This window comes from Populus nigra, chromosome 7, assembly GCF_951802175.1.
Source record: "Populus nigra chromosome 7, ddPopNigr1.1, whole genome shotgun sequence".
In the NCBI taxonomy this organism is placed as follows: Eukaryota; Viridiplantae; Streptophyta; class Magnoliopsida; order Malpighiales; family Salicaceae; genus Populus; species Populus nigra.
Genome location: NC_084858.1, coordinates 22,462,881 through 22,476,226, shown reverse-complemented (window position 1 = coordinate 22,476,226; position 13,346 = coordinate 22,462,881). Strand labels below are relative to the sequence as shown.

The window sequence follows — 13,346 nt, the reverse complement described above, 5'->3', positions numbered from 1 at the left end:
TGCAACGGATTACACATATATTATTTTTTTAATATTAGCAACGGACTTTAGCAACGGATAATCCGTTGCAAAATTTACGTTGAATTTAGCAACGGATTTTCCGTTGCTAATTGAAAAAAAATAAATTAAAATGTTAAAATTATGTAGACCGTTGATTGCATAAAATCTGAACCGTTTATTTTCACTCTCTCCCCCCACACCGAAATACAGATCCAACAACCATTTACGCTGAAAATTAATTTACTTCCACTCTTCCAGTATCCTTCTTCGTCCCTAATAACATCGATTCCTAACTGTTCAAAAATCACCCTCTCTTCATCGATTTCATCTTCCTTTACCCGAAACTGTTCATCATCTTCGCACTCGTCTTCGGCAACCCTATTTTTTTTCTTCATCTTCTTCTCCTTCATCTTAACAGTTTCAATATTTCTCTGCAAACCAACAAAAACAGAGACCCATGGCAACATCGCACCAGATCCATCGATTTCACCATCGAACATCCTGTTTTACCCCTTCTCTGTAAACGGGTTAGGTTTTGCACTGTTTTCTTCGATAGCTCAGGTAATTAATTTATGGTTTTTGTTTTCTTTGTTTCAATTTAAGTTACACTAAACAGTTCTAACCTAGCTTTCCCAATCTCAGGTGTTATTCTGTCGTGTTGATCCATCTCCCTCACCTGTAACTGAAGAACACAGGTAAGAATTTTTTTTCCCGATACTGTGAATAATGGTTTTAGGCTATTAATTTGAAAATATAAGGTTTATGAAATGTTTTTACCATGATTTATATCCTAATTATGCACGTTTAAGTGAAAATTTATGAAAACCCCCAAATTAATTTTTAGGGTTACGGTTCATAAATTGAATGCTGGCAATTCTTGTGTCTGGAAGAGAGTGATTGATGGAAATTATGCATGTTTAATTGAAAATTTATCAAAACCCCCAATTTAATTTTTATGTATGAATTATTGATGCTGGGTGATCTTTGATGTCTGCAAGTCTTTTTGTCCTCCTGTGTGCAGACACCTAGGTGTTTTGAATGTATTCATATGCTTATATATATATAAGGAAACTTGCTTGTTGATGTTGTGTTTTGTTAATAAGATTGCTGTTTTATTTTTGTTTCTTCATTCATTATTTTTTTTTCTTGCTGTTTTACTTGTTATATATATAAGTAGCAGAATTGTGTAGTGAAAGAGGTTGCAATTCATGGTTGCCTCCTCCTTGCATGGTGATCAGTTAATTTTCCACATTAGCTATATATGTTGTCTGTTTTCATTTGATTGTCCTGTCTTGAGGTCAGCATGCATGATTTGGAAACGTTATTGATCACCAAATGGTTTAGGTGGCAGGCTTTTAATATGATAGTCACATTGAGAATTTAAAAAAGTTAGAGAAACAATGTAAGAAATGGGACATGATTTTTTAGTACATGAAATATAGTAATTTCACTATTTAATTTCTTTTATTTTTTTTTAATATTCTTTCTCTGTTTTTAAAAATTTCCTTAATTTAACAATTTTCTTATTTTATTTTTTTCAACTCAAAGGCATTCTAGATATAATAGGGAGTTTGGAACTGGCTATATGAATCATCTATATGTATGCTTCAGCTATTGAATTTTGGATAAAAATCTGTAATATTTACTCATTTTGTTACAGTTGCTTTGTTATTTGGCTTTTTTTTTTTTTTAATTTCTGGGTCCTGACATGACTTTGTTCAATATGATGGCTTAGGTTTTTAAGCGTGGCATCAAGTTATCTTCCTCAATAATTAATCAGCCTTTGGGTTCTTCTTGGCACGAAAGTGGTGTGTTGCGTTCTTACTATTATTTAATATGGTCTCCTTAATGCTTTGTCCTTTTGAGGTCTTGTGCTCTTATACTACATGTCATTTACATGGAATATCATTTATGCATCCAGCTTCCTTTGTTCATGCAATTTTTCTACATGTCATTTACTGTTTTTATACAAACTGTTACCATTTTCTGCATCTGCTACCATTGTTAATTAGAGTTAATTAATTTAGTCTATGCATTTTTTGTGATTTTATAAGTTAGTCATTATGTTTTTGAAAACCATAAGTTAGTTCCTTGTTATAAATTAAATGCTAGTTATTTTAAAATTTCAAAATGAATCATGTTTAAGATTGAAATTTTTCAGGTTAGATCTTATAAGAAAAAAATTGTGATTAGAAGACAAGTGCCAAAAAAATATTAAAAATTAATAGTTTAACTTGGATATCCTTTCTGTTTTTCATAGTTTAACTTGGATTTGTTTTAAAAGACTAGCAAGTGTTATAACTGGATGGGTTTAAGATGTTATGCACAATTCCTTTACCTAAGATGTACACTAGTAGATTTATCAATGAATATCTACTGGAATTTTGTTTGTTGAAGCTTATTTTAGAGTTAATTGTTATGACGTTCCATTTCTGCAACTGACCTCATGTGTCAGTTATTAACTAAGAGGTGGAATTGTGTATTGTATCTTCTTGGCAGGAGCAGTGGATTTCAAGTAGCATCCAATCATCGGCCATGTACAAAAGGAACTGCCACATTAGAGAACTGACCTTGATGGAACTCAGTACAATCTCTTACTGTTAGACAGTGAAGGAATAGATGCCTATGATCAAACAGTAAGTGCATTTACCTTATCAAGATGAACTGATGATTGTTGTGCTGCTTTTATGTTTTAACAGTTCAAGAATTGATGAAATGGCTAGTAAATTATTCACACTTTCAGTTATTTCCTTTCCACATTCCATGTTTTAGATGACTCTGATTGTTGCATGAACTAAGTAGCAAATTGTTTGGAGCCAACTTGTGTAATTGCAGAAACAATCGCATGTTTTTTAGCAGGTTTGTCTGTAATGATACATGTAAAATGCACCAGCATTGTGCAATGGTTCATTTTTTAGTCAGTTAGCTGAGTTTCTCTGTGTGAATGATGCAAACTGATGGTGAAAATCTTTGCTTGCTTAGCCGTTATCAGTGGATATAGGATCAGTTAACAAACTACAAGCAATCGCATGGGCTTGTTAGAATTATTTGTGGAAAAGGCTAGGGTCAAGTGCTGTGAGGTCACTGGACTTGACCATTTAAATTGTGAAATTGGAAATATTAGACACTCTTTTGTTGTTTTCGGTTCTCAAGGTCATGATCTTGTTTGGAATGAATATAAAAGATGGGATCTTGATGTTTACACTGTGAAGTCAGTTCTAGCAAAGCACTAATTAGTATAGATCCATTTCCAATCACACAAAGGATAAAGGATTAGAGAGGAAAGCACTAATTTGTTTTAAAGACTAGCAATTGTTATAACTACATGTGTGTAACATACTGTTCATGTTTTTTATTTTTCCAGCAATATGAATGGCTTATTGGATCACAATATGCTACATCTGATTGGGTTGCAATAAGAAAACCTCCACCTTGTGCCATTGATTCTTGGGGCTTAGGTAAGTCTATTTTGCTCCATTTTTACATGGTTGCTTAATTATATCGTGCGTAATTTTTATGTTGGGCATGCTTATTGTAATCTTTTCAAGTAGTTGGAACTTTGCCTTTCATTGGGACAATATTGACAGTTTGTATAAGAAAACTAATGGAATGATTTTCTTTCATTACATCCTATATTGAGTACAATCAAACTCTCAGAAACATGATTACACATTTAGGTGTGTGGTAAATAACAATACTTACATTACAATGATGGAAAAGTTGATTCCTTTTACTATATGCACAACATAATTGATAAAATATGAATTCTGTTGAAACAGCTTGAAATATGTTGAATTTGATATTGAATTTTGTTGATAGGATTTTGAGGGAGAGATGGGAGAAATGGGTGAGAGATATTGATGTTTGAAGGAAATGTTTAAATTGTTATTCAACACTTTGAAAAATGCAAAACCACTTTTAGGAGTTTTACGAAAAAGTAAGTATTCTTTAAATTCGGTGATTGCAATTATAATTACGCGTGGAAAACATGTATACCCACGCAAATTAAATAATGTCGTGTGATTTTTAATTGAAATTATATTAAAATAAATTTTTATAATTTGTTTAACATTGTTATATTAAAATTATTTAAAAATATAAGAATATTAATTTGATATTTTTTTTTTAAATGTCATAATACAAAAACAAATCCTCATCCAAGAGAGTAATAGTATTCTTTAAATTCGGTGATTGCAATTATAATTACGTGTGGAAAACATGTATACCCACGCAAATTAAATAATTTCGTGTGATTTTTAATTGAAATTATATTAAATTAAATTTTTTTAATTTGTTTAACATTGTTATATTAAAATTATTTTAAAATATAAGAATATTAATTTGATATTCTTTTTTTAAAAATGTCATAATACAAAAACAAATCCTTATCCAAGAGACTAATAGTATTCTTTAAATTCGGTGATTGCCTTAACCATAAATATTAACAATATTTATTGCTCGTCCGTGTAGAACTTGCAATCAACTAAATTGGATTGTGCCTAAAAAATTTATAAAACAAATGTATTTATATTTTCATCCACTAGTATTATAATTATTATTTAATTATTATTTCACTACGACATAAAAGATAGATACAATGTATATGATAAGAGACAGATACAAATGTGAGTAACTATTGTAACACATAATAAATTATGTTTTTTTTTATATTGCATTTTTTTCTTTTTTAAAAAATGAAAAAAATTCTTTAATCTTGTATTACCTCGCATGTTTCTGTGTTAGCACAACAATGTCAACAAGTCTACTATACATATCCACCTGGTAATAAATCATCTGAATGGTGGACGGTTATTAAGACAACTGCTAGAAGTCGTTATAATGTTGACATAGGTGAATTTATTGAAGATGCCAACAATGTGAGATCATTTGATGTTGATCAATCAGATGAGATTTCTCAATCATGTCGTGTCTTTCCTACTCAAACACTTGATGATCCAAATATACTTGTTGAACCATCTTATTATGAAGAAATCGGGCAACATGAATTGATTCAACTTGACATGAATTGGGGAAACAAAGATGATGAAGATGAAGATGAAGATGAAGAAGAAGAAGATGATGGTGATGGTGATGGTGATGAAGAAGAAGAAGATGATGATGATGAGGATGATTGTTATGGTGGTGATGGTTAGGAATGATGATAATAATGAGTAGCACAAGTTAATTATATTTTGTAGTATATGTAATGAATTATCTTTATTATATGTATGAATGATTTCATATTATTTGACAATATTTAGGCTGTCAATGTTTTTTTTTTATATATTCAAGTGTGGGTTATGCATCACATTACATAAATCATTTTCATTCACCTTTGAAACCATTTATAACCTTTCAAGTATCAATCTTTAAATTGTGATTCTGATGTTATATTTTATTTTGTGATTCGTTTTCTTGCTTACAGATGCTGAAGCGTGAAAGAAAGGGTTCTTCCTACTCAATGTTTTGATTTATAGGACCAAACATCAAGGTAAGCATACTCATAAATTTTGATTTTTGCTTAATTAATTAACAGTTTGTTTTCATTCTAGTTATGGCAATCTTGGGAAAATATCTGTGAATTTTTTGTTCCTGATAGTTTAACTATGAACTAATTTATTGTTATGTTGTATAAATTGCCATATTCTAAATGTTAGTTATTTTTTCTGGTTTTTAGCATGCCTCGACGAGGATCCATATTAGATTCTAGGAGTGACAGGTCCACTTCTAGGAGTGACAGGTCCACTTCATCCAAGTCATTTCAAACTACATCAAGGCATAATAACAAAGGATCCACATTTCATCAACCTGTGTATCAGAACGCAAATGAGTATTATATACCTACTTTGGGGAGTACACATCCTCCTCAACATGATTATGGGAGGGTTGATTCATATCAATATTGTGAGGGCTTTCGTTTTCAAGATTTGCTTCAAACTCAAGGAGGTTTCTCTCGAGATAATCAACTTGTTTATGGAGGACATAATTTATATGGGAGTTATGGGAGAGTTGAAGGTAATGATGATGATGTGAACATTAGAAATGAAGATGAGGGAGACGGTAGTAATGAGAGAGGTGTATGTGATGAGGATCACGATGGTGTTCCATCATATCACGGTTCAACATCTTCTCCATACAATTATGATCAAAGTGTTAAAAGGAAGGGTTTTGACACGTCAATAGATCCAATAACAAGAAAAAAGGAGCTTTGTTTGTATGGAACAACCGAGTAAGTTCAAACTTTCAATAACTAACTTATTATTGTGTAATTATTTGTTTAATATAAGTTTGTTATTATATATTTTCAGGTTCAATAATGCATCGTGTGGTCGTGCAATCGGAGATATTTTGAGGTCCAATTTTAAGGGAGCATGGCACTCTTGGGAAAAAGTAGATTCAATGTGCAGGGATGAACTCTTTAAAGAGTTTAAGGTAAGAACCAACACTAATTGTCATAATATTCTTTTTAATTTTGATAACTTTAATGTAGAATTATAAAAATTATCAACTAAATAGCTATGATTGATTTGTGTTATAATTTGTTCTTATTTCTTGTTTACTCTTTAATATCATTTAATTTCTTTAGTTATTATATCATCTTGCAAATTCTGAACAAGATAACACAATATGATTAATTATTTATATAATTTGAAATTTTGTGCACTCTTTTTACTTGGTATATATATTATTTGGTAGAAAAAATATTCCTTTCCTGAGGAAGATGAGTCGATTGTTCGTAATATTTGGGAAGATAAGGCTAGGATAGCTTTGAATCAACAATTGACCCGAGCTCGCAAGAAAGCCATGTCAAAAGAAAACACTACAAATATTATAGATTGTCTTGATAAAGGTCCTGCCTGGATAAACAATGATGACTGGAATCAAATGATCAAAGATGTTTGGTCCACCCCTGAATTTCAAAGGAGATCTGAATCTGCTAGGAGGAATCGATTAACCAAAACAGATGGCAAAATAAGCACTCATTCTGGAGGAACAGTGTCATTTGCATCATATCGAGCTAACATGGTAAGGATTTTTTTTTAATGCTTAAGATAATAAATTAAAATTTGTATATTTATCTTTTATAATATTTATTAATCTTGAAAGCAAGAGGAAGCTGGTGGAAAAGAACCTCCATGGGATGATGTCTTTACAGCTTTGCATCAAAGTACTAAGCAATCTGGTAGCTTTATCGACAACAAGTCTAAAAAAGTGGTTGTATGTATTTTTATTTGATTATTTCTTAATATAACTTAAGTATTATTCAACATTCAAATTAATTTATTGTTGCATGTATTTTATTTGTAGGAAAATTATAAAATGGAGATGATTTCAAAGTATGGAACTGATCGGGAAAATCATCCTTCATTTGATGGAGCAGCTTGGTGTGTGGCTTCAGGAGGAGTTACAAAGGGTAGGGTATATGGTGCACCTCGTATGCCAAAATCAAAAGTTAGTACAAGCTCTTCATCACATTCCTACTCGGTGGAGTCATCATATCCCAGTTCATCGTATCGAGCATTGCAAAAGGAGATAAAGGATAAAGAAGAGGAGATAAAGAAAAAAGATGATTTTATTCTTGAAATGAAACGGCAGATGGATTCCATGAAAGAATATCTTGTGAACAATCTTGGATACCATGGTGGGACATCAAATATTGATCAAGGTATGCCACCACCTTTGACTCCATCAATACCGCCACCTATGGCTCCTCAGATAATGACACCTATGGGTCCTGCATTTCAACAAATTTTTAGACCTACACCTCGACCTTTATATCCTGCTCAATCTTCTGTTGATCCACAATATCATGGTTCGTCTTCGCAACCAGCACCATGATTGTATTTTTTGTTGTTTTTTTTTATTGTATTTGAACTTAATTGTATTAATGCAAGTTTAACTAAATTTTTATAATATGAATATTATTTTTATTTTGTTTTTTATTAATGATATAATTAGTTTTAATATTAATTAATTTATGTTGGTTATATATATTCTACAATTTTTAAATTATTGATAAATAATTAAATAAATAAATTAAAAGTGATTTTAATAAATAAATAAAAATTAATTTAATAAAAAAACAAAATGCATGAATCAGCAACGGAGAATCCGTTGCTGATTCACAAAATGAGCAACGGATTTGTCCGTTGCTGATTTGGCAGCAACGGATAATCCGTTGCTAGTTTTGCAACGGATTATCCGTTGCTAAATTTCAGCAACGGATTTTCCGTTGCTGCCAAATCAGCAACGGACAAATCCGTTGCAAAAAAATCAGCAACGACAAATCTGCATCCGATTTGTGCCGTTGCTGATTCCGTTGCTAAATTGTTTTAGCAACGGATGTTAGTTTTATTTGCAACGGAATCGTCCGTTGCTAATTACTCCATTTTTTAGTAGTGAACATTGATGACCAGTAAACTTGAATGGAAAACAAGACTGATTTAATAAGCTGGAGGCGTCCTGCATATGTTAATGATGAGGATGTCCAAAGCTTGATTCTGGATGTGAGGCGTTCTAGCAGGGGAAGGCAGTCAGCATGTTTAAGCCGTGTAGAGATTAGGGGAACCCCTAAATATCTGACTGGAAGCACACCTTGTGGGAAGCCAAGCTGATTGCTGATGCTAGCTCGAGTGTCCCTATCAACACCGGACAGGAAGAGAGAGCTCTTTGTTTGATTAATAGTAAGGCCTGAGATGGCAGAAAAAGTGTCCAAACAGGACTTCAAAATAGAAACCGAAGCAGTATCTGCATAGCAATAGAGCATAAGATCATCTGCAAAACAAATATGTGTGAGTTTAGTTGCAGCACAACGCCAATGATACTTGAAATCCGCATGTTGTGTGGCTTGTTTAATGAGTCCCTCCAGCCCTTCCATTGCCAAAACAAAAAGGTATGGGGAAAGGGGATCTCCTTGTCGAATACCCCTGGAAGCTTTAAAAAAACCATGTAGTTCCCCATTAAGGTTGACTGAGTAGTGTGCTGTAGAGATGCAGAGTCGGATCCAATGTACCATATGTTGAGGGATGCCAATGGCATCTAGCCCTGCCAATACAAAGTCCCAACTCACAGTGTCAAAAGCTTTTTTTAGGTCAATTTTGAGAGCACAACGAGAGGGTCCTGTGTTGAGATGAGCATTGTGCATGAGCTCTTGAGTAAGAAGAATAGCGTCTGAAATATTGCGTCCTGGGAGAAAAGCTGACTGTGATGGCCCTATTACCTCCGCAAGTGCTACTTTCAACCTAATTGCAATGACTTTGGAGATACATTTATATATAACAGTGCAACAGGAGATTGGCCGAAAGTCATTCATGCATGATGGATTCTCAACTTTAGGTACCAGGGCTATGCGTGTAGCATTTACACATCGAGGCAGACAGTTGTGGGTGAAAAAATACCTTACCGCTGCAAGAAAGTCGGTTCCAATAATGCTCCAACAGTGCTTGAAGAAATAAGCATTATAGCCATCAGGCCCAGGGGATTTATTGTCAGGAATGGAGAACAGTGCAGCCTTAATGTCCTCATCCGTGATGGGAAGATTTAAAGACAATCTTGAATCCTCCGAGATGATGTTAGAATATAAATGTTGAATTGGCCCAGGGAGGGGAGGCTGAGGTGCTGATAAGAGAGTCTCATAGTAGGAGGATGCCAGCTTGCCCATATCCTGCTGATCAGTGATGATGGAACCTGTTGAGGTCTGCAGACTATGAATCCGGTTTCTGACTTGGCGGTGCAATAAGGAGTTATGGAAGAACTTTGTATTGAGATCACCTAGCTGCAGCCAATTAATTCTGGACCGCTGTTTGAGTAAGGACTCCTCATCCTTACAAAGTTGCATATAGAGAGTGGCCTGTGCCCTTTCTCTGTCTTTAGCCTCAGTGGACGTCGGGTTGCTATCCAAGTGTAATTGTGCATCCTGCCATGTAACTTTAGCTTGGGCCACTTTACTAGCAATATTGTTTGTATGTTGATGATGAAGATTGCGGAGGGCAGTCTTTAAAATACAAAGCTTGGTTGTAAACTTGTACATAGGATTACCATTAACCTGAGAATTCCATGAAGAGCTAACAAGATCCATAAAGTTTGCCCTGTCAGTCCAAGCATTTAGAAACTTGAATAGAGAATGACGCGACCTAACTGATGTTGGATTAGTAAAATGGAATAGCATGGCACTGTGATCAGAGATTAGCCTTGGCATGAAAATAGAATGAGCTGTAGGAAAGGTAGAAAACAAACAAGTGTTACCAAATATCCAATCCAATTTTTTCTGAATTGTGTGCTCGCCTTGCTGTCCATTATGCCATGAAAATTTTAGCCCTGTGTAAGGCATTTGGATGAGCTCCGCTTGGCGAATACAATTGCTGAAGTCATTTTGATGATGATACCAGTTGATATCCCCACCTGAACGATCACCAGCATGCAATATTGCATTGAAATCCCCCAGGACAAGCCAAGGAATACAAGCAGTCAGAGAACTCTCTTGACAGATGTGGTTCCACAGGAGTGTTCGAGCAGCAGGAGTATTTTGGCCATAAATAAATATGATTCTTAATGGGACAAGTAAGCTCTGGGTTGTGATCTCACATGTTAACCACTGAGAAGAAGCATTGACACAAGTGAGGGAAATTTTATGGGGGTTCCATCCAACTAGAATACGGCAACTAGTGGAGTAATCTATGTTGGAAGTGTAGTGCCAGTGTGGGAGACCCAATTTGGATGTCACAGCTGATAGGTTTGAGGAGGCTATCTTAGTTTCCAGTAAACCAAAGATTTCTAAATTGTTTTTTGTTGTCCATTCCTGGACAGCTTTTTGTGTTTGGAGATTGTTGAGTCCCCAAATATTCCAGCTACCTATACTAAACATTAACGGGGAGAAGGACTTACAACCATTGGAGGCCCCTTGCCTCCTTGCGTTTCCTGCCACCTTTTTTCTTCCGGACTGTTTTTGGTGAAGGGTTGGGAGATTCATCTTGACTCTCACTGAAGGGGAGAGATGCAGTTTCAGCAGTGGAAGTCTCCATCGCAGAGGATGATTCACTGTGGCTTTGTAAAGAAGCCATCTTACTTTCCAGACAAGTGGTGGTGTCTAGAACAGGTTGGTGCTGAGTGTTAAGGTTTGTGGTAACTACAGCAAGGGGCAGAGTTTCTTCTGAGGTGGGCAAAGGCAAATGAGGGTTATTCTGAGGAGGGATATTTGAAGGGGATAGTGGTGCAACTACTGGTTCTGCATGGGTAGTAGACAGTGATGGTGGTGCAACGACCGCTTCTGTAGGGGCAGAAGGCAAGGGTGGAATAGATGAATCAATTAGGGGAGGAATGGGAGATGGGCTAAGGCTAGAAATAGCTTTTGGTGGTATTGGTGGTATTGGTATTGGAAGAGCACTGGTGGAAGGCTGCATCTGTGGCTGAACAAAGACAGGGGTGGGTAATGGAATAGTGTCTGTTACAGGCAGTTTACCTTTGTTCAATTGTGGAGGTGGTTGGATGGGACAAGAGTGGCCAAAAATGTGGCATTTTTCGCACCTGGATGGTTTCCATTCATAATCAACCTTAACTGTAATAGGCTCAAATGTTAAAGGGCTTTCAATTTCAAATTCATGGACATACGGGAGCGAAGCATCGACTTCGACACAGACTCTGGCATAGTCCAATCTGGTGCAGGTGTAGGTAGACTCATCACAGGAGAGGGGCCTCCCAACCATACTAGCAGCCATGCTCAATCCTGAATTTGACCATAAAGGGAACAGCAAACCATGCAGGCGAACCCAAACAGGTAGTGTGGAGATGTTGTTTTTATCAAACTGAAACCTAGGATGCCATTGTTGCAACACAATGTTTTTCCCACCAAACATCCAAGGTCCCTTCTCAAGAACGGCATGCATCTCTGCTTCAGTTGTAAACCGAAAAATCATGAAACCATTGGAAGTTGTTGAGACATTTTCCAAGCCACATTGTCTCCAAACTCGGGATGCGATGGTATTAACAGCATGGTATGGCATACGAAACCCAGGAAAAAACCCTACCATGCATCTATTCCATTGATCTGCATTGTCCAGTAGCATGTCTTCTGAGATTACAAGCCTGTGGCCAAGTGGTTGACGTGAGAGGGGTTCTAGAGTGAACCTTGTACTGGAGTCAGAAACACGGACTTTGTTCGCCCATAAAGTTTGGGAGGCAGGTTGTGATCTGCCACCATGTGCTAGAGATTTCGACATGGATGGGAAGAAAAAAGGGGGTATGGTGTGTAAGAAAGGGTAGGGGAAGACGTTGATGTGTTGATGGATGGGTAGGTGGAGGTATGAGCTATGGAGAAAAAAAATTCAATGAAAAAGTTGAGCTACGAAAGAAAAAAAGGGAAATCGTTTGGTAGAGATGCAGAGATGGGTGAGAAGAACAATCTGGAGGGGTGCTAACCGAAGGTTGAGAACGCCGGCGTGAGACTCAGGGATGGGGATGAAGCTTGGTGGTAGTCGCCTGCAGGAGCCGCTCTCTCTTCATTTTTTCCTCCCTAAGCCCTAAGCCCTAAGCCCTAAGCCCTAAGCCCTAAACCCTAAACCCTAAACTTTTTTGAATGAAGAGGGAAAGGCCCCTTCCCGGAACCCAGAACGCGTGCCATTGGGCAGGCCCAGGCCCAGTACGGGGCGAAACCTCTTGCTGACCCAGGCTCTTACGAGGGGATTCAGCGCCCAGCGTCGAACTCGTCCCCGCTTAAGCGGAGCGCGCGCTCTCTACCGGTACGCCACGACCCTCGGGGTCTCCTAAGCCCCAAGCCCCAAGCCCCAAGCCCCAAGCCCGAAACCCCAAGCCCCAAACCCCAAACCCCAAACCCCAAACCCTAAACCCTAAACTTTTTTTTTTTGTAAAAATTAAGATGTATATAATTGATGGAAAATTCTCTACATTGCTACGAGGGGCATACCCCAAGAGAAATTAAAGAAACAAGCTGATTGCAAGCAGCTGGCAAATAGACGAAAGAACAAAGTAAAGAAAAAAAGAAAGGAATACAAGCACGGCCTCTGCGTGAACAGAGGCCATGAAAATAAATGCTCCTATGTGAAAATCATGCAGACTCCACGTGAATAGTGGTCGATTTCTAACTGGCGCTCATCATCAAATGGAAGGAAGGCGTTTCATACTTTTTTTTTCTTTTTTTTTCCTTTCCCCCCTAATCCTAAGCTAAAGCAATCTTCGACATGAGTCTTTTGCATGAGACTCCCGTGTACAGTGCCATGCCAAGAGGGAAATCCACGACAGAGAACAAACCAGCATCAGCTATCAAGGAAGACAGTGGGGAGAAGATGGAGCGGCTAACCCCACCCGATTCTTTGAAGACAAAACCAAATAAG

General features: G+C 36.4%; 1 protein-coding gene and 1 long non-coding RNA gene across 2 annotated transcripts in view; both read left to right on the top strand.

Moving 5' to 3' along the window:
• The window catches only part of LOC133698363 (uncharacterized), a 1,859-nt gene extending 60 nt beyond the window's left edge, over nt 1-1,799 (top strand). The window contains exons 1-3 of the long non-coding RNA XR_009843099.1: nt 1-561; nt 643-695; nt 1,736-1,799. The exon at nt 1-561 is cut by the window's left edge and continues 60 nt beyond it. This is a non-coding gene — a long non-coding RNA (uncharacterized LOC133698363). The remainder of the gene's footprint in view (nt 562-642; nt 696-1,735) is intronic.
• Nucleotides 1,800-2,480: 681 nt separating this feature from the next.
• Nucleotides 2,481-7,929, top strand: LOC133699234 (uncharacterized). The gene is made up of 8 exons (XM_062122403.1): nt 2,481-2,636; nt 3,365-3,458; nt 5,426-5,491; nt 5,678-6,229; nt 6,309-6,432; nt 6,697-7,026; nt 7,108-7,218; nt 7,309-7,929. Exons 4-8 carry the CDS (start codon nt 5,679-5,681, stop codon nt 7,837-7,839), a joined length of 1,647 nt encoding a protein of 548 aa, XP_061978387.1. The 5' UTR covers nt 2,481-2,636; nt 3,365-3,458; nt 5,426-5,491; nt 5,678; the 3' UTR covers nt 7,840-7,929.
• Nucleotides 7,930-13,346: the final 5,417 nt, after the last annotated feature.

What these genes read in the sequence shown, in the direction of transcription:
- LOC133699234 (XM_062122403.1), top strand. Translation starts at nt 5,679, where the DNA reads ATGCCTCGACGAGGATCCATATTAGATTCTAGGAGTGACAGGTCCACT. An exon ending in AACTCTTTAAAGAGTTTAAG is followed by an intron (nt 6,433 to 6,696) that starts GTAAGAACCAAC and finishes ATTATTTGGTAG; the next exon opens with AAAAAATATTCCTTTCCTGA. An exon ending in ACAAGTCTAAAAAAGTGGTT is followed by an intron (nt 7,219 to 7,308) that starts GTATGTATTTTT and finishes TTTTATTTGTAG; the next exon opens with GAAAATTATAAAATGGAGAT.